The 19,720-nt window shown below is 42.6% G+C and overlaps 1 protein-coding gene across 1 annotated transcript in view; it reads right to left on the bottom strand.

The window, feature by feature from the left end:
- Positions 1 to 148: 148 nt before the first annotated feature.
- SYDE2 (synapse defective Rho GTPase homolog 2) overlaps positions 149 to 19,720 on the bottom strand; it is a 29,992-nt gene continuing 10,420 nt past the window's right edge. The window contains exons 3-7 of the mRNA XM_050900827.1: positions 15,447 to 16,546; positions 12,627 to 12,753; positions 6,980 to 7,161; positions 5,876 to 6,107; positions 149 to 1,105 (exon numbers count right to left, since the gene is read on the bottom strand). Coding sequence (XP_050756784.1) covers positions 606 to 1,105; positions 5,876 to 6,107; positions 6,980 to 7,161; positions 12,627 to 12,753; positions 15,447 to 16,546 — 2,141 coding nt within the window. The 3' untranslated portion in view covers positions 149 to 605. The remainder of the gene's footprint in view (positions 1,106 to 5,875; positions 6,108 to 6,979; positions 7,162 to 12,626; positions 12,754 to 15,446; positions 16,547 to 19,720) is intronic.

Here is a 19,720-nt window from a genome sequence, read left to right as displayed (position 1 = left end):
TATACATAGATATATACAAACAAGGTTAGAAAAATATTTAATTTTTGCTTGTTTAAATAATTACTGAAAAGTGTTAATACAGAAATACATTAATATTTGTACAATTAAAACTTTATATATAAATATTATATATATATATAAAGCATTTTTCATAGCAGCCATTGCATATATAGTAAAACCAGTCTATCTGAAGTCCATGCTGCAAAACTCAGGCCAAGCAGCATTCATCCTCTTCTGAGAGGAACATCTGTACCGGAGCCAGGATTTCAGGAATGAGGAGTTCTGCTGCCACTGACAGCAGAGATGTTCCTTTGTCTTCTGCCAGGTATTGCCCAGACCACCGAAGTGCATAGTGTTTTTAGGGAGAAATGCCACTACGTGGAATCACCTCACGGTCTCTAAGCTTGTCTCCAACACCCGAATCAGCCCAACACCTTCTTTAACAAAAGGCGGAAACATAACGGAATGGCTTAAAATTTATTAACACAAGGTGGGCCGTGGCCTTACGACAAGGCATTCTGGGGCACCGTCACTCCTCACATGGCTGTGGGAAGCCTGATGAGTGGCATGGAGGCACAAGGAGGAGGTGTCGTGCAGGACAGGATTTAATAACTCATATTTAGTTTGTTTTTGTTGAGTTCCCTTTCCAGGTTTCCTATCAGAGTATCAATACTTTCCTGCAGGTCTTTGAGGTTTGCTCTGTGATCCGCTGCAGAGTCTATTGCTTGCATTGTCAAATAGCTCTGAAATGTGTGCTCTCTGGGGATGGGGTGCGGGTGTCTTACCGGGGCATCCGACTCCTCGGCTTTGCTGCTGTCATCCCCGCTCTCCGTATCTTCTGAAGGGACATCATCATAGTCTGCTTCACTCAGGCAGTCTTTTGGGTTTAAGTAGTTCTCCCCACAACTACTCCAGTCTCCAGCATAGCGGTTGCTCGACGGGCTGTCTAGACCTGCTGGCTTTGGTCTGAGTACCCCAGACATCTCAGTACCGCTCAGATTCAGCATCTGAGGTCTCTGCCTCTTGGGTCTCAGGTAATTCAGGGAGGATGGGTGCTCAGGAAGTGCATTCAGATGTGCTGGTTCTTTGGCCGGCGAGTGATGTACTAGAAGAGAGGAGAAGTTAAACGAGTCAGGACTGAATCCATGCTGCAACAAGAAAAGCCCACGACAGATGCCCACTGTCCTCCCTCAATGTCACACGCTAACAGCATGCATGAATACATGCAAGCTTACAGCCAACACATTCCACTATTACGTTTTCTGCCACTGTTTGATATAAAATAATTAGAAAAACTACTGTAAAAGCTCAGTTTTGAAGATTCATGCCAGATTCAAACTGCAACAGAGAAGCCTATCTAGAAGTAGAAACTCCCAGAGCACTGATTAAATTCACTGTGTGAGTTAACCACCATCCGACTCTGGGTCAAAGAAAAGCAAACAGCTCAGCTCACACACTTCGTCCAGGCTACAGGAGTAACAGAAAGCAGGCACAGCAAAAGATGTTAAAACACAACAAAAATACCACCGCTGAGAAACACCTAGAGAAGCTGAAGACACACCAAGAGTTGAACTCTTGTGCTTCTCTTTCGCCCTAGTGTTCTGCGCTATTAAAGAAGCTCATTTGCATTAATTTTTCTAAGCAGCCACAACCCCATGTCAGACATACACTCAAACAGGTTTGATGGCAATGTTACCTGAGCTCATGATTATACAGCTTAAGTTACTAAGTCTCCTCCACTGTTACAGGCTTCCTACGGTAAACAGCACAAATATTTTTACTGACCTGTGCCTATTAAGCGTCTGAGCTGCAAAACTTCTTTTGGTTTTATACAGACCATTACCTCTTGTAATTAGCAGCAGAGACTTTCTATTCCCATTCACCATTGAAAACGCGGCGCGCACAAACCCATGCAGTTCACAATCTCACCCACTCCTTGTTAGACTCCTCACACACAAGCACAAAGGCTCTGTCCCAAGATGCGCTCAATGCTTCTCTTCCTGGGTCCGCATTACAGGTCTCTCCAGGGGATTTTAGTCTTACTTTACGTCTTGCACAGTAACATGCAATAACTATCACTGCTTCCCCCCCCCCCTTACTATAACAAAAGCCCTTCTGTTTAGACTATGCTCCATTAAGACGAAGGGCCATGGGTTAACAATAACTTGCCAGTATTACATGGTCTAACCGAACAAGGACTATTTGTTTTCGGTTGGAAAAATACGGAAATTGAAGTATTGCACAACATGTTGATTATCAAGCTGTCTCAATCTACAGAAGATTAAATGCAAGGGACCAGACTGCGATCATTCCGTTGGGTCCAACTGTTCTGTTTACACTGTATGGTGTTGCCTGCTCAGGTCTCTGCATTCGTGTTTTACCTCCCTTTTAGCACAATGTCCTGCACACTTATTGCAAGCCAAGGGATAGTGTTCCACTTTCTCTTCAAGGTGAGGGAAAAACTCTACTACTTATCCTACTCCTGCCCCCTTTACAGCAATGCACGCTCCTACGGACAGAGCTACATCTTTGCACTTTTGTTTCCCACAGCAGCCATGCCATAAGCCATCCCCAGGGTTTCATGATGAGCTCCTGCACAGCATTTGCTGCCCAAACAGCTCTTGGTCTCCCTCTTCCTCCACCCATGTTTCCCATCTCTCCTGCGCGGGCTCACTGACCTGACTGAAAGCTTCTTTTCATTTTTGGTGGTCAGCAGCTTTGGGGCTGCCCAGCTGCAGCTGACAAGGGAGCAGAAGTGTCCTCAGTTGCCTCAAGCCCATCATGAAGCTGCACCACATGTCAAACTAACTCTCCTCTTGCTCTTATCTTCAGGCAGAGAAGGTTTCCATGAGGCTGTAGCGAGCAGAGCCAACAGCCGGCAGCCTCCTGGCAGTGTTGACCCAGAGCGTGGTGAGCGTGTACTTGCTATAGCTGCAGGGTCAGCTGTCACTGGAGGCCACTCTGGGGCACAGCCACTATCAAGTCAGCAGAGTATGAAAAAAATGTAAAAAGCACTGCCATTTACATCGTCCACAAGCAGCTCTTCAAGCTGCCCAGCTAGTGACATCCTTTCAGCGCCTGCGCCTGAGCCGCTGCAAAGGAACTCACCCACTTAGCTGAAAATCAGGGCAGAGTGGCCAGCAATGTATGTCTAATGCAAGCAAACTATTATAAATCAGACTTACAGGGGGGGAAAAATTAGACAACACAACTAAGACTATACTTGTTGGGGTTTTTTTCCCCTCCAGTACATTAGTAGTCTGCATTGACTTTTCTTCCAAACTCATCTTTCCCATTGCTAAGAGATAAAGGCAAGGCGCAGGGGCTCACTGACCGCTACAGCCCACACAGCAGCAACACACCCCGATTCACAGCGGCTCTTGCCAGCAAAGTTTGTGGCAGTAGGAAGGAGCCTAGCGATACTCCCCGGGTGGAAACTGTTGTAAGAGGAATGAAGAAGTAGCCCATGATGGCTGAAATCACTGTCTCACCCAGAATATTCTTTATACTAATCAGTATCTGATATACCACAAGAAACGTTCGAGCACTTGAAAGACCTCAGTGGGCTATTCACAAACCTGGCAATTACGCTGTGCTGGTCAAGTGAGCTTACCGTCAACTCTCTTCTTTTGCATTTGCTTCACTTGTCCTGACACTTCATATTCTTACCCAAGAAAGGATTAAACCTTCCCCGAAAACTCTTTCTCTCATAATTAAAATAAAAAACAAAGCAAAAAAGACCCCCCAAAAAACCACCTTATGAATTTAAAATAAATTTCTAGATAAAAACTTAAGTGTTACTGGCTAAGTAGAGCAGAGACTGTTTAAGATGACCTGCGTAATAACAATACAGTGTAGATGCCTATACGTTTTTTGTAATCAAAAAAACCCCTTTAATTAACAGCAAGATCATACATCTTACATAGTTTGATTATGAACTACTAAGACAAAGACTACACATTCATGTGCCTATCCTGCACTTTGTCTGCTAGCACACATTCATTTATACCTCATGTCTAGGAATAGACAACAAATCCAGACACTGTTTGTTTTTTTTTTTTTTACTTATTGTATAGAATCTGCCAGACATAGGTCTTTGCCAACCCATGCTTACATGTCAGGAGCCCTTCCTGGGCTCTCCAGAATAAAATGCTTCAAGAACCACCTAGCTAGGAACAGCAATTTCTCTTTATAATGTTTACAATGGGGGGAGATGACAGGGAAAAAAAAGAGGGGGGGGGGGGGGGGGGAAAAGCCTTTTCCCAAACACTCCTTAAATGAGTTGGGGAATATTTTGTATCCTGAACACAGAGCAGCAGAGTCCACCTGGCTGGCTCAAATGCAGCCACAGCATCTGTAATTCAGTATTGCCAAGTCAGGCCCTTCATGACCCTCCACATTTCCCAGGTGACCCCAAGTCTCCCATAAAAAGCAGACCTTCAAATAAAAATAAAGTAAATTTAAAAACAAACCAAATCAGACATATTATTCATTTAGATTAACTGTAATTCCATTTCATGTTTCAATTGGTGCAGAAATTCAGCAGTTTCCCAAGAGCAATTATTGTGTTCTAAAAGGGAACAATTAAGAAGCTATTTAGATGAGCTGAATCTTCTCTTAGCCTTGAGAATTAAAGAGTTTACACTGCACAAATTTGAGAAGTAGATATTAAATTATTCAAGTTAACAAACAGATCAGTTCTCCACACTGTTAGCCAGACCACTGTGAAAAAGGAAGATACTACAGCACAGCACAACGGACCCATCTTCTGCATGGTTAGGTAGCTTTCAACAACTGCTTGGCCAAAGACCATCCGAAAACAAAACTAAACTCATCAGATCCAATGTTAAGTTGTTTCACAGTATTACGCTCAGACTCTCCCTGTTTCACTGAAAAGCTGCAATACCTTTGTCCGCTCCTGACTTCGGGCAGTACTTGTGCAAGAGAAGGCTGCGGTTCAGCAGCAGCAAGGCACAGGAATTCACCACAGGCTGAAACCCAGGGCGCCAGATGTCATCCTGGCTATTTCCACTGGCTTATGCCTCTCTGAATGCCAGGGGAAACGTGAACACTGTGCAATCATTTCCCATTTGAAAGGCAGATCTTAGCAGAAATAGTTACCTTCATGTCTACTTTGGTAGTTTATTAGGAAGATTAGAATTTCACCTCCCTTCTTATTGAGAATTGACCCCAAATTGTGCAAAAGCATATGACCTCTTAAGTTTGGAAGTGGGAGCTAAAAGGCACTTAGGATGTTTTGGTTTGGGGGTTTTTTTGTGTTTTAAAAACATTTTTCCTTACGCAAAGCTCTGCAAAAACAACTAGAAGTTGCACAGCTCTTACTGTAAGGATGTTCCCAACTCTATTTCTGCCCTTGTAATTTGACAAAGTAACCCTTTGGGTATCTCAGAGACCAAACATCTAATGAATTCCATACACAGATAATCCTGAATAGTCAAAGCAGGAGAGCAGAAGAAAAAAAAAAGAAAAAAAGAAAACCCAACAACAAAACACCCCACCATCCCAAAACCCGCTAATTCAGATGTGGAAACCTTACTGTCACTGGGTTTGTTTTTTCTAGTGTCTTTACTCACATAAAGCACTCTGCCACTTCTTACATTATACTCAAACTCTGCCATCTGGTAACAAAGCAATTAAAACAACAAACTTCCCATTAAACAAAGTGACTGAATACAAAGAACAGATTATAAAATTGTCATGATTTCTGTATATTATTACGTGATGCCATAGTACCTTGTGTTTTAAGAATTCTGATGCTGCTCAGTCATCCTGTGAATTAACGTACTCTGTCACACAGTAAAAACATACAGCAATGGTTTGACATTTTCCCTTGATCAGATTCATGAAACAGTACCTGGCCACAGCTGGAGTAAATAGTGAAGAACCTCTATGTGTTTTTTGAAGTCCAGGGCACTAGCAAGCTCTTCTGAGTCTGTGAAGACTCTGTTGTTATGGTTGGTGGTCTCCTGCCTCTGGCTCAGCAACACGGGCCCAAAACATACAGCTAAATTCTGACACGTCATCTTATTTACTTCATGGTAAGAAGCCACCAGTTTCAGGTGATCCAACAGCATCTTCAGAGTAGCCTAAAAGAACAAAATACTGCTCAGGAAACAAAACACTAGACGAAGGTGGTGGTGACATCCTAACGTCGCTGCTCTAGAGGGATAAGGCCAAGGCTGATAGCTATGGTTTTTCCACCAACACCCATCAATGGAACATCTAAGTGCTGAATTAGAAAAGCTGTATTAGATTATCAGAGAGCAGACTAGTTAAGACAGACTTTCTGGTAAAATTCAGCTTGTTTCTTACCTGATCTCAGTTTTATATGGATGAGTTTTCTTACAGTGGAAAGGGGACATCAGGGAGGGGAGAGAAGCTGCAGAAGCAGTACGGATGATCCAGGTATATCAGAAAACAAAGAAACCTTCAATATGACCTCGGCATCAGAACAAGCTTCCAGGTAACTTCCAGATACTGTGCAGGCCACTCACTCTCTCCCATGGGCTAACTGTGGTTTTCTACAGAGGTGAATTTGGCAGGTAATGGCACACACTGCACAGTATGGGAAGCGAAGGCTTTATTGCACATGCTTAGGAAAGAGGAATGCATTTGCCCACATAATTACGACATACAGATCAGAGAGCTCCACAGAAATGGAGCAGGACACCACATGGGAATAACCTTTGATCTAACCACGTAAAAGTAGCAATCATAGCTTTTCCTTCAGTTTTACAGAGAAAATATAAAATGCAAACTAGAATACATCCAGCAATGCAGACCCTCCAATTAATCACAGCATGAAAGTATTTTCAAAGATGTGGAGCATCAAAAATCCAAGTGGACCATTAAGTCAGGAAACAGCTGTACACATTTTGACACATTTTATATCCAGTGTGAAAATGTTCTTTTATTTTCTGAAGCATGCAATTTACTTGAACCTGCAAACACTGCTCACCTTCTCAACATCTGGCAGGCAATCCAGAAGGGCTGCTGTGTGCTCAGAGTCACTCAGGTCATTCTCGCAACCGCTTGCTGTCATTTTCAAGGGATTTTTCACCATGGCATCCAACACTGCTTCGTAGAGCTGCTTGGTTATCAGGGGAGAGGGTAGCTCTCGCAGATAATCCTTTAGGACGCCTTCACAAGAGACACAAGAACAGCTGCCTTTAACAAGCTGCAGATACACTTTCCAGCGATTTTTGGGAGCACTAAGGCACACCAGCTTCACCCGTCCCATGAGAAAATCCTCTGTGCCAGTGACAAACCTTCCACTCGGGAGCGAGGGATGGGAGGACGACAGCAAAAGGGCACACTGAACCATGGGTACATGAGGGCTCCCCACAGGGTCAGCTAAGAGGCAGGAGGTATCTCTGCAACGTCCCCACGAGGCCAGGGGCACCAGCACCCCTGTCCCCGCGGTCCCGGCACCTTCTCCAAGCCCACACAAGGCAGCTCATCACAAACTAAGGAGCGAAACCAGGGCAGGAAGGTGCACTGCCTCCAGAGAAGAGGGGTGCGTGCAGGGGCTGCTGCGCGCGCAGGAGTGGGTACGCCTGGCGCAGGGTGAGCATCTCTCCAGGTCCCCCTCCTGATTGGGGCGAGGGAGAGGCAAGGAAAGGGCTCTTAGCAGTCCACCTCCTATCCAAGGAAAGGAGCTCATACAAACACCAAAGTCTTCAGCTTGATGACACCTCCTCCTTTATATACAACCAGCAGTTGATTTTTTTGTTCAGTTTATTTTCAGCTGTAAAATTAGCAGCAAACATCCCAGTGCCAGTGGCACGTTTGGTGAAGCACACAGCGTTTTCTCACCTACCAAAGCACAAACCAAACAGATGTCCTCAAGAGGGAAACACCAACTCCCCTCTGCCTCTGGGTACTCTGTACCCCCCAGCACACCACTCGCTTCTGCTGTGACAAACATAATTCACATCCACAGCAGACACTGGCTAAAATACCCAGGCACTGAGCCCTCCCAGTTGCAGAGGCATACTGCACCGTTTCAGCAGCTGGGGACATGCTGGAGGAGAGGCTGTTTCTAGGGGATGCAACAACCAGGCAAGCGCCTCATTAACCCCTATTCCTTCCACAGAAGCAAACAAACAAAAAGGAATTGAGCATTTGCATTCTTGTAAGCTGGCTTTAGAGGCTGGCTGATACTTCAGTTTGAGTGGGGTTTCAGTGATTGTAAGAATAGTAATTAAAAACCCAAAACATTAAGACTTCTAACAGGAGCCCCCTGGAAAGGACACAGCAGGATGCTATCCAGGAGCAACATATCCAGTACAACTCACACAGAACACTTTGAAAGAAACAAGCCTGCCTCCCAGCAGCTTTTATTTTCCTTAAAAAATGCATTCTGTGCCACAAATATCTACCCATTTTAGCTAGATCACAACTGAATTTAAATACCTTGTCAAGAAGAAATGGTGGATTAAAAAAAAAAAAAAACCACAACTTTTTGAAAGCGGGTACTGTAATTACCAAAGCAGCCTGTCCTCCAAAAAGGCAAAGCTGGAAAGGTAGAAGATTTTTTAGTATGCACTCCTCATAGCCTTGTAAAATCCCAAATCACAGCAAATATCATCACACTGTGCTATTTAAGAAAGCAATGTTTTTTATAAACTCAACCTTTGTAACCTAGCTGTAAACTGAACTGTATAGCAGTGGGCTTTGTTATGAGGTTGTTTCTAAAAAAATAAAGGGAACGAAAGTTAGCATTTTCCCCTTCATAGCCATGTTCACATGCAGAATGCAAGTAAAAGTTGGCTTCCACCCGTATAAATATTTTTATTTTAAAACGAATACTGCACCTAGCAGTAATGCAGCTATTGAAGCCATGTTGCACAAGCAGCGCTAACTGAAGCAGTGTCACCCCCTGGAGCTGCCAGACCATCTCTCTCCGCAGCATAAGGCATGAGGCAGCCAGGCAAACCTTCTGTCTCTGCAGACCACCACACAGCATCTAACAGCTCACTCTGTGCTTAAAATGAGAATACCCCATCAGGACTATAAAATATGTGAACAACCACCCACATATTTCCCTGAAAACATATTCCCTCTGGTGGTTCAGTGTTTTTTGTTTGTTTTAAAAACAATATGCCACTTCTGTTACTGCTCCACTTAAGTGGCTAGTTTTTGTTTTTCAAGTTTGTTATTCATTTTATATGAATAACTTATTCATATTCCTCCCTCCCCACCAAATTTTATTTCTTCCCCAGCCCATGTTCCACACATGGATTAGCTGGTTAAAATATCTGTGAGACAAATGTGGCAGAGGCTGGTGCTGTACAACACGGTTTGGGATATTTTCCTTTTTCCGTAAGCAAAACACTTGCAAGAGATGCTGACTTTTATCAGGATCTTTGTTTCAGCTGTGCTTTTTTGGAGGGGAAGGCTGAAATCAGAATCAGCTTACAGTAGGAAATGGTATGTCATAACCAAATCAGCTTATACTGTTGAAACACTCACAGCCGTCTATTAATAATCATTTAGTAGACAGTCATAGGACTACCACCTGCCAAAGGACTTTCTCCTGTTTAGCCCTGAATTACAGGATAGTTTGGGAGCCATGAATGCCCCTTGACCTTTCTAAATCCTTTTGCTATTCACTCAGCTAAATTAGCCCTGTAAGAGGCTGCTGTTATTTTTTTCCACGAATCTACGCTTCCTGCTGCTGCCAGCCCACTAGCACATTCCCCTTGACACAACCACACACAACAAATTTAGACAGCGAGCAGAAATTGCCATCCACTTCATTAATTCCTCATTTTTCTGACCCACTGAACTGTTAACAGTATTGCATGCTTTATGCAGAGATATGAATTCACGTGGATGCAAACAGACACGGTGCACCAACATGACTACTGGTCAGTTCCGAAAATTGGCTGCATGCTCCAGTTTGAGCCACGAGCACACTTAATTGTGTGCAAGCCTGTGCCAATCCCAAGAGCATTTCTCAGTCAAGATTTAATCATTAAATGTTCATTCTTTAGTCTTTGGAGAGCTGTCAAAAATAAACATCTTTCTAATCTTTTTGAAAAGGAGTGCTACTCAAATTTCAAAAAGGACACAAGGCGGCACTTCTCTTCAAATCAGCCAAGATTTATGCTGAGGATTCATATTTTATGGAACACATGTTTTGGCTGATAAAAGTATGATTCATGTGCATCAGCCTTAGCATTGCAAATACAGCAGTAAAATGTCTGGGGAAACATTCCCCCTCAACCCAACTCCCTAAGCATATGCAAGAAAGGTTTGTGGGCTCTTTTATTCCTAACACTAAGCATGGTGGGTACCTCAGGTCTGTCAGCAAAAATTGCAGGTTCCCCTTTCAATCCAGACCACACTGTTTACAATAATTAGAGAGTGGGCTGCATTTTGGTCAGCGGAAGTTATGGGTGCAAACAGCCCTTCCCCTCCCTGCACTCAGTCCTTTCAACACAACACTAACGCAGCCACTACAGGCAATCATACAGCACAGCTGCAGGGGTACCAGGAGAAAGAATTTTTTTTTTAAATGTCATTTCTTAAAACTATTTTTTCCTTCCTAAGGAAAGCAGCACGTAAGTAAACTCTTGCAATATAACGCATACAAAAGCATACTCAGTCATCTTTCTGTAAGACAGACACCAAGGCTGTAGCCTTTTCACTCTCACATCTGGATGCAAAAAATTATCCTTCAGTAGTACAATCAAAAAAGGACCAAGACTCCAGCAGGACCTGCCCAGTCACCAAGAGTTCACCATCACCAATGAGGCTTGCAGCAATGTATATTGAAAAACTGAAGTACACTTTTCTATTTAACCACTGCAACATAAACTTGTGATGGAAGGATCAGTCAGACTGCGCCACTGCCCATCCAGGGCTTTGCATCAGTACTGAGCTCTCCTGCAGTTCAGACTTCGGTTTCAACCAGTTCTGGTTGGTTCTGAGTGTACAATGTACTCAGGAAAATCAAAAAGCTTTTGGAATGTTCTTTTGTATGGGTGCATGTATTCTCATCCATGTATGGATGAGAATTAAGTTCCTATACCCTTTCCCATGATATTCCTGAACCATTTCTGCAAATACTGTTTTATTGTAATGATTACTTGTAGCATGGGAGCGCAATGCCATTTGTATTATTCCAAAATTTAAAAAAATACAAAGTTTTACATTAGCCAAAAGTTTACATTAGCCAAATAGCAGTTTGCCATTTGTCTGCTTACAAGTCAATATCAGACAGTTTCTGCTGTTTGGCAGAATGCACCAGAGGGGTTTTTTTCCCCCCTTCTGAATTGATTTACAAAAATCGGGAAGAAAACAGGACTTCAATAATTTCATGGAACAATTTGATCTTAGAATCACTTTTTCTTATTAATTTTTAAAGAGAACAAAATTATCCAGTTTAAAAGATCTTTTACACTATTTACTTTTACTGTTCACTTCCTCTTTATAAAGGGTATATCCCATCAGACTGAAACATAAACACAAGTTTCTGCTGCTGAGAACGCCAGTACTTGGGAGCAACACTGAACCCAACAGGGACACCAGCCAAGGCAAGCAAGACGAACCGACTAGCTGCACATTCTGAACCAAAAGGTTTATTTAACCCAGTAAATGTCACCGAGTAGTATCTTCTGATATCACTTTGTATAATTATAAAGTGTAATGAACAAAATTCATTCCCAATACACTGAAATGAAATAAACCACCAAAGAGGGTAGAACTATCCCATACAGCTGGATGTTGGATGTTACAGAAAAGGCTTTGGCACAGAAAATTTATACCCTGACTACTGTTGTTACATTTTCCATCCCTGGATACGTAGAAAATGAATGCTCCCAACTAATTTCCTGGAGCAATAGGTTTACTCGGTGATGCCTGAAATTAGATCAACTTTGGCTGACATAACAAGTATCAATAGTTATAAAACTGTTCCACTTTTAAGCAAACCAAAAAAACCTCAACAACTTACTTCAGTTGTGCAGTGCAACTCCTGTGAAGACAGGCATGTAAAGAGCCGATGCAGATGCAAACTGGCTTCCTAAGACCTCCTGTTCCTGTACTCCCAGCCCTTCTCACCTTTGCCAGGAGCTTGCTGTGTGACAGCAAGTAGAGGGCCACTCCAGTGAGCAGGAGAAAGCCACTATTTAATTGTTTTAAAAGCAGCAATGATCAAATGAAGGCACTTTCCCTGCAGCTCTAGCTAACCTGCACAAGATGACGGGAAATCTGTTTCCAAAAATCCTGCAATCTCCCAGCATAAAGGGAGGACAACGGGTTGATCCGAGATGGCCCTTGGATCACATGTTGTAGAGCAACCAGCACAGCCGATGTGCCTGGTCACAGCCAAGTTTTTCAAGATCTGCTACAATACAAATCAACAGCAGAGGTTTAACCGGCTCCGGGAACCCCGGCTCCTTTCAGACTTCCACTGCCCTCTAACTGGTAGAGCAGCTACTGAAAGTGGCTCCTTCCGTACCCTCCTCCCTCCAAATCACTGCTGCTTCATATTTACACATCCCCAAGGTTACTGCACTCATTCTCACCTAACCTTTAGCGTATGTTAGGAACATGGCACAATTCTATATTAAAAGAAAAGCAAGTAAAAGTATTACCTGTTATGACATTAATATCTGGGTACTGGCTTTCACAGAGAGTAACAGCCTTGCTGTCCCTCTCAAACGCCTCTCGAAGCTCTTTCTTAACCGCTGCTGAGCCACATAACCGATACAGGCCTACCACCTAGAAGCAAAAACAATGGCCCCACATCAGTCATTTTCTTGCAGAGGGGACTAATAATTGACATCACGTGTTGTCTCATTCGGGAAGTGCAACAAAAACAATTGTTTGGAAATGTATGTTAAGGAAACTTAAACAGTGCAACGTGTTAACGTCAAATGGTCACGTACGGTATCAAACATTTCACCAGACACACAGTTGGGACTGTTAAGTGAATAACACTAATGTCTTCCATAACAGTGAACATGCTGAGCAGTATTTTATTGACAGAACATGAGTTTTAAATTGGAATCATTTAGTGCTTTGCTTTTATGCAAATTCAGGAAACAAAGAAATACAGATGAAACGTCTATTCTCTTCTTATCCTATTCATTCAGATCACCACTATTTTTCCTAGTATAATTGTTAATTATACAAGATAGAACTGGAACTTCAGCAAAAAGAAATTATGAGAAAAAGCATTTTGAGCTTTATGTATACAAAATTACAGTATACCAAAATACAGTTATTAATCATTAGCAGAAAAAAAAAGCAGTCATACAACTACCTACTAAAAATAAGAAATGCTATAAGCCAATTAAAAAAACCATTTTTCCTACAAGATTAACTTATATAATAAACAAAATTTAAATTTTATTTTATACCAGCAACCAGAGTTTCAAGCAAATCATGAATACTCCATTATTACACCTATAATATGCTATTTTAAAGATGACAAGCTGCTGACTTCCATGTGTTTCAAGTTATATGAGAATTTTTATGCAAAACAGGGGTTATTTAACATGCTGAAGGTGATAGGAATGAAACCCACAACAGTCTTGGACTGAATTACCAGGTAAATCATGTGCTTTCATGCACTTAAATTTTGCATTTTACCATTATTTACTTTTTATTTTCATCAACACCATTTATACAAGCACTCCTATGATCTTAAGGAACTAAATCTTAAACATATTCATTTTATTTTAATGAACTTTATAGGCAGCTGTACTGAGCAGTAAATGGTTAGTCCAAAACTACCATGGACTCAAAAGACAAACACCACCCCCAAAACCCCTGACTTAGACTGTAGTGACTTAGACCATGTGAATCTAGGTTTGCAAACAAGAGTATTTGTCTGGCCATATATTAATTCCTGTTTAAATAAATGGAAAGTTACCCAATGGAATTTGTACTCTTTCCCAAGACTGAATATGATCTAGTATTTGCCTAAGACAACTTCTTTTAAAGTTTTCTAATGCCACATCTGAAATTCAGGTGGAGATAACACACCATGACAGTAGACTACAATCTATAGGAAAGTAAAAAATGTCAGACAAGCACGTGGTTAAAACAAGAAGTTAACTGTATATTTTGCATTTTTGTTTCTCCCTGTGCAAATACACAAATTAGATTTCATGCTCAAAAGCACCAGGTACATTCAGATATTTCAGATCCCAATCGCTTCATTACCAGTGTTGCCTTGATTACCCAATATCATTTGCATGACTAGGTGCTAATAAGCCCAAAATAAAATGCTGAAACCATGGAACACATACATTAGAAAGAATAAAACTTCTCTTTTCCACTGATTTGCATAATGTTAGGAGAAGAATCATGCAGTTGTTATCAGTAGTGACTTCCAGCAAAGTAATTACAACCTAGGTTATGACCTAGGTTATAAATAGCAGAGTTAATCTCATAACACCTGGAACTACATCCAACCTGTCAGCAATTTAAAATAGTTACAGTGGTAGGTGTGATTCCTTCTCAATTTCACCTGAGCAAGAACAGGTGTAGAAGAAACCGAGGGCTCACACATGCTGCGGAACAGCATGCAAGAATCTTGCCACCAGTTTCAAATTAATTGCCAAGGGCAACATCCGACCTTAGGACTGTGCGTAGTCCTTCCTAACAGACTTCTTGTCTAGCATCTGTAACTGGTGATTTGCTTCCATACCTTGTTTCTCATACGTATTTTTTGTCCGTTAGGTTACATCAACCAATAAACTGTATTAGGATGAAGAGAAGACACTGGGCACTGCTGCTTTACAGCATTCATTTCCTGTCCTGGTTTTGAAAACAACCTGAAGAAAGGCAAGGAGCAGTGGCATGGGGAAACAACTAATTCAGCCCCTCAGGGTCTCCTCCTCATCTTAATGCTGTGCACAAAGCGATGGCAGAGACGAGTCTTTGGCATGTTGGCTTGAGACTGCACACGTGTAAGTAAAGTTTTGTCAAAAGACCTGTCCTCATCACTTTGTGTCACTGTACATGATGCCTCGGTTTTGGGTAGGAGGGAACATTATACTCATTTTTGCATTTAGATACATGTCCTTACAGAGTGATCCGTGTCTCAGGAATCAAGCATTTTCAAGTTCTCATATCAGCTCTGCTTCTTGAGGGTGACTCTACATGCTGGGGGCTGCAGGTTCAGTTCGCTATCCCTAGTCCTAAAGCACTACTGTATGCTTGCTCACAGGAGATGCTCACATCTCCTCTACAAAGGCCAAGTTGGAAGCACTGATTTCACACACTCCTGTTATTCTTCCCGCATTACAATGACTGTTGTTCACCAAACAGGAGCAGCAAAGCAAAAAAAATTGACATGTAAAGGTGTTTTTAATTTCCCCTTTCCCACTCACTGCTCACACTCTGCAACAACAGCTATCCCAACGTAGAAACATTAACAAAACAGATTAAAATAGGCACAGTACCTGACAGCCTCTCTTTTCAATCTCCAGAATGCATTTCTGCATCAAAAGTGGCACCATCAAGCCCGCATTTTCCTTCTCTACAACTTTTCGAGGATCTACTCCAAACATCACGGGCTCCCGATCTGCATCGATGCCATCGAGGGAGTTCTCCCACTGCTCCATAAGCGACAGCTTGACGTAAATAAGTCCCCTCGGTTCCAGTTTGACAGCCAGCTGATGCGTCTTTGTCACTCGGAAGAGAGTGGGAAGAGCCACGGTTCCATGACAACACACTCGATTTTTCCGCGGGGTGGGTTCCCAGCTGAACACCACGAGCTTTAAGTGCTGAGCGTTTTCAATTTCTATGTTGAACGTGTGGTCCATATCTAGAAATGTTGTCCTACATGTAAGCAGGGCTGTTCTTGCTTTGTTTACTGAGTCAACCTGTATTGCACAAAAGACATCTTTTGAGTCTATTCTCGGTGGTTTTAAGTCTTCAGCACCATAAAAGTGAATGCTCATGAGTCCAGAGATGTACTGAGAGCACTTGGGTTGATCAGTAAAGTTGTAGTGTCTGAAAGCATCAATATCTATTTCAGTTTTACCACTGTTACTTGGAAGGCTCTCCTTTCCCTTCCCACACTTGGTTTCATGCCCATGTTTACCTGATTTTGTTATAAGTTCAGGAGAGTCGCCATCACTGAGGTAACCGCCTTTGTTGAAGGATTTGGAGCTCCTTGAGCTTTTCTTTTTGTAGGTGTGCTGTGACAACACACTACTGTCTAGATGGTAACGACTTATCACATTCCTGCTGGCAGCTGTGGTTGAGTTTCCAGAAGATGGCAAAGACACTGTATGGCTTGTAACCCAGCAGCTACCTTTCAGCAGGGAAGGAGGAGTATCTGAACTAGTATGGCTTGAAGTTCCCTTGACACTCAGCTTCCTGCTCAGCTCTGGCAGCTTTTTCATTTTCATGGAAAGCTTCCTCACAGTCCTGGGAGATTTAATTCTATCAGGGAAAGGCCAGTTGATTGATCCGCTTTTTTTCAGAGGACTGGGACTTGGAGGAGAAACCTCTGTTGAGGGGGTGTCAGCCTTGTGTGCAAGTACAACTCCAGACCCTTTAGAAGAAAAGAGAAGAAATAATAATTTTCAAACCACTCAGTAACTGCAGTTTGCAGCAATGAAAAAATAAATTTTGACCTAGGGGAAAACATGTTGATTTGTCATAACTTGATAAACGCAATCCATTTAGACAACCATCATTCATTCATCAGTCATATGTTCATGAGCGTTCAGAAAGCTGTGCTCTGCTGACTCGTTCCGCCAAATTTGGCAGTTTATAGTCAAAAGCCAGATTTGTTCTGCTTTATGGAGATGAAAGGGCCAGAAACTACACATCATAAACAAATGAGCTCTCTCACCCGCTGCATTCAGCTCGATCCATTTGTGCTGTATCCCCCATACAAGCAGACATGGCTGCATTCCTGGGGCACAGGTGCAATGAAACCAGTCTTAAATGCGAAAACACTGGAATATGGCAAATGCACCCTTGTCTATGAAGCAGTTAGCTATGTAGCCAACACATCAGCGTTGCCCACTCCTCTTAAGTCTAGAGGATAGACACTCATCTCTGGTGGAGAATACGGCTATACTCTTGTGCATATCCCTCTGTTACCCAAAAGAGCCCTAAATCCCTCCCACGTAGACGCAGGCAGTGTCTCACACCTTTTCTTCCATTTCTCTCAGCTCCTCCTTTCCATCACAGGACAGGGGAGGAGGAACACAACAAGGATTTATTCCTTCCAAAAGCTGCATCCTGCACTGCCTCATTCCTGCCAGCAACATTCCATCTTTCCTGGCACAACCATCCCATGACAGGGCTTAAAGTTATACAGTTCCCAAGTGACATCCTCGTGGGAAATCACCCACCTTTCAAGGTACCAAAAAAAACAAATAAAAAAATCATAACAGTAGGCACTGATGCTAAAGAGGGAAAAAGAAAAAGACAAAAAGACTCCCTCAATTTAGCCGTAAAAGACAACTAATTAAGGAACACGATCAGACATAAGCCAGTACTGCACACAGTCAGGAACCTGCGGTTCACCTCACGCTCCAATACTCGAGGAAATCCAAATACCAACTTACAGCTCAAGCTTTTCTCACTTTCACCAGCATGAGGCAGTAATGACTGTCGGAAAGGCAATGAATTTACACAAGTTAATGAAGCGTGCAAGAGGGGAACTGAGGCCAGAATGATAGATATTAATAAAATTACGTGAGTACTTTCACTTAGAGTCACTTTCGTATCCCTTGAGAAACCAATAGTGGTTCTTGCTAGCAATAACCACCCCATTCACCCATCGCTGCAAATTTTAGCAGCTCCCAAAAGGATTTGTGTAGCCTTGCCTGTGCAGGCTAGGGTCCTACGGAGCCCCTAAGCATGCTAACCCTGTGTGGTGCAATTAGCCCGAGCAGCTCACAGAGACTCAAACACCTATATCCGTCATCCCCCCCTTGCTAGCCAGGGAAAGGGAGAGTCTATTTACAGCATAGAAAAAGAAAGAAAGAAGCGTTGTTTTCATGAGATACTCAGCAAATCTTACTTTACAGAGGTTTCTCTTACAGATTTCTCAAAGGCTACTGCTTTAATTCGAAACTAATCCATTCGAGTCCAAATCACCATACAGCTAGTGATTTTTACAAGTCCCCTGTTTGTCCAAATTAATTTTCACCATTTAACTATAACTTACTTTTTATACTTCACTTTGCCTGACTTAACTCTTTAAGCTATCTGGTCTTTGACCAAAGTGATTTGTTGCGGTTTTGGTCGTGTGTGTGTCCCCCGCCCCAAACCCTACAAAGACTAGTTCTAGTCCCAACAGAAGTTTGGCTTTAATAACTTTTGCAGATAGTTGCTTAAAAGAGTATCTTTATAAAAGAAAGTTTCAGTTATGAAGAATAACACATAGAATCTGTTTTCCAGAGCGACAGAGGAAAATTCATTTAGCCCTGCATCTCATGGAAGTAGTTCCCTCGCAGGGGAAGGGCTATTTCTAGCACGCCTGCTGTGCTTTTCTGGCAAGCAGCTAGTTAGAAATGTGGTGTTTGATAAAAGTGGACAAAGCCTTCCCTTGTACTGCAAATCACAGCACGGTCCCACTGGTGGGCTGGCCTGGAGCGCTCTATAGCAATCGGTGCCATACTGCAGCCTGCTAACATTAATCTTCCCTTTCTGTCAAAAGTCTCTGGCACAGGCTTGGAAAAGCAGGCCAGCAAATTAAACTTCCCCCCAGCTCATTAAAACTGAAGAGTCAATCTAACACTCCGACTTTTATGTGTCCAACTTCTGCTGTGTTCAGCACCAAACAGTTAAAATGAAATATGCGGCTGGAAGAAACTTAACAGTCGAGTATTATGCAGGATGGTATTCCCATCAGCATTGGGCCACATGTTGTTCCATTAAAGCCAGCAACATGCTGAGGTATGCACGCAATTTTAAAGAGTGTACATGACACAGCTCTGAACAAGCTGCAAAAGGAGCTGTAGCACAGTCTGGTAACACTTCACTTCCCAGCTTACCCATCTGATACAGCTCTCTCACAAGGGTGCCAGAGGAACTGAGCTGCGCCTCATTCCTTTTACTAAGTTACAAGGCTGTGCTGCAAACAGGCTCCTCTCTGCCCCTGTCCCAGCTCGCTCTGCCACCACACATCCTATATCTCAGCAGTTAAACTTTAAAAATATCCTCACGGAAGGACAGTAGGAGGAGATGGCACTTGTGGATAAGAGGCACTTGTCACGTAAATAACTACCAGGGCGGCAAGAGGATGGTCAGTGTTATGTATGCAGCTTATATATACGTGTATATATGTAATTTATTTATTTTTTACAGTGAGAACACTCAATCACTGGAAGAATGTCCCCAGGGACAAGGTAGAGTCCCCATCACTGGAGGTTTTCAAGGTGCGACTGGACAGGGTGCTAGGTAATCTCATCTAGGCTGCTTTTCCCACCAAAGGGCGGACCAGATGATCTTCTGAGGTCCTTTCCAACCTGGGCTGTTCTATGATTTACTGCCTTTACTACATTTACCTTACGCTTTCTGGAAGCTTTAGCAGTATGAGGAATACAGAAAAAAATAGCTTTTGAAGGACAATGCAATCCGAGTCAAAGTGACTTGACATCATAAGTGACTGCTTCCATCAGCTATTTGTTCAGCTTGACTAGTAAAGCCACCTTTTACTTTGCTCAGCGATATGGCTGCGTGAAAGCATAAAGCCTTTTCGTGACCA

The sequence above is a fragment of the Gymnogyps californianus genome, chromosome 8, assembly GCF_018139145.2.
Source record: "Gymnogyps californianus isolate 813 chromosome 8, ASM1813914v2, whole genome shotgun sequence".
In the NCBI taxonomy this organism is placed as follows: domain Eukaryota; kingdom Metazoa; phylum Chordata; class Aves; order Accipitriformes; family Cathartidae; genus Gymnogyps; species Gymnogyps californianus.
The sequence above is the reverse complement of the archived record's forward strand: the minus strand, read 5'-3'. Positions and strand labels throughout refer to the sequence as shown.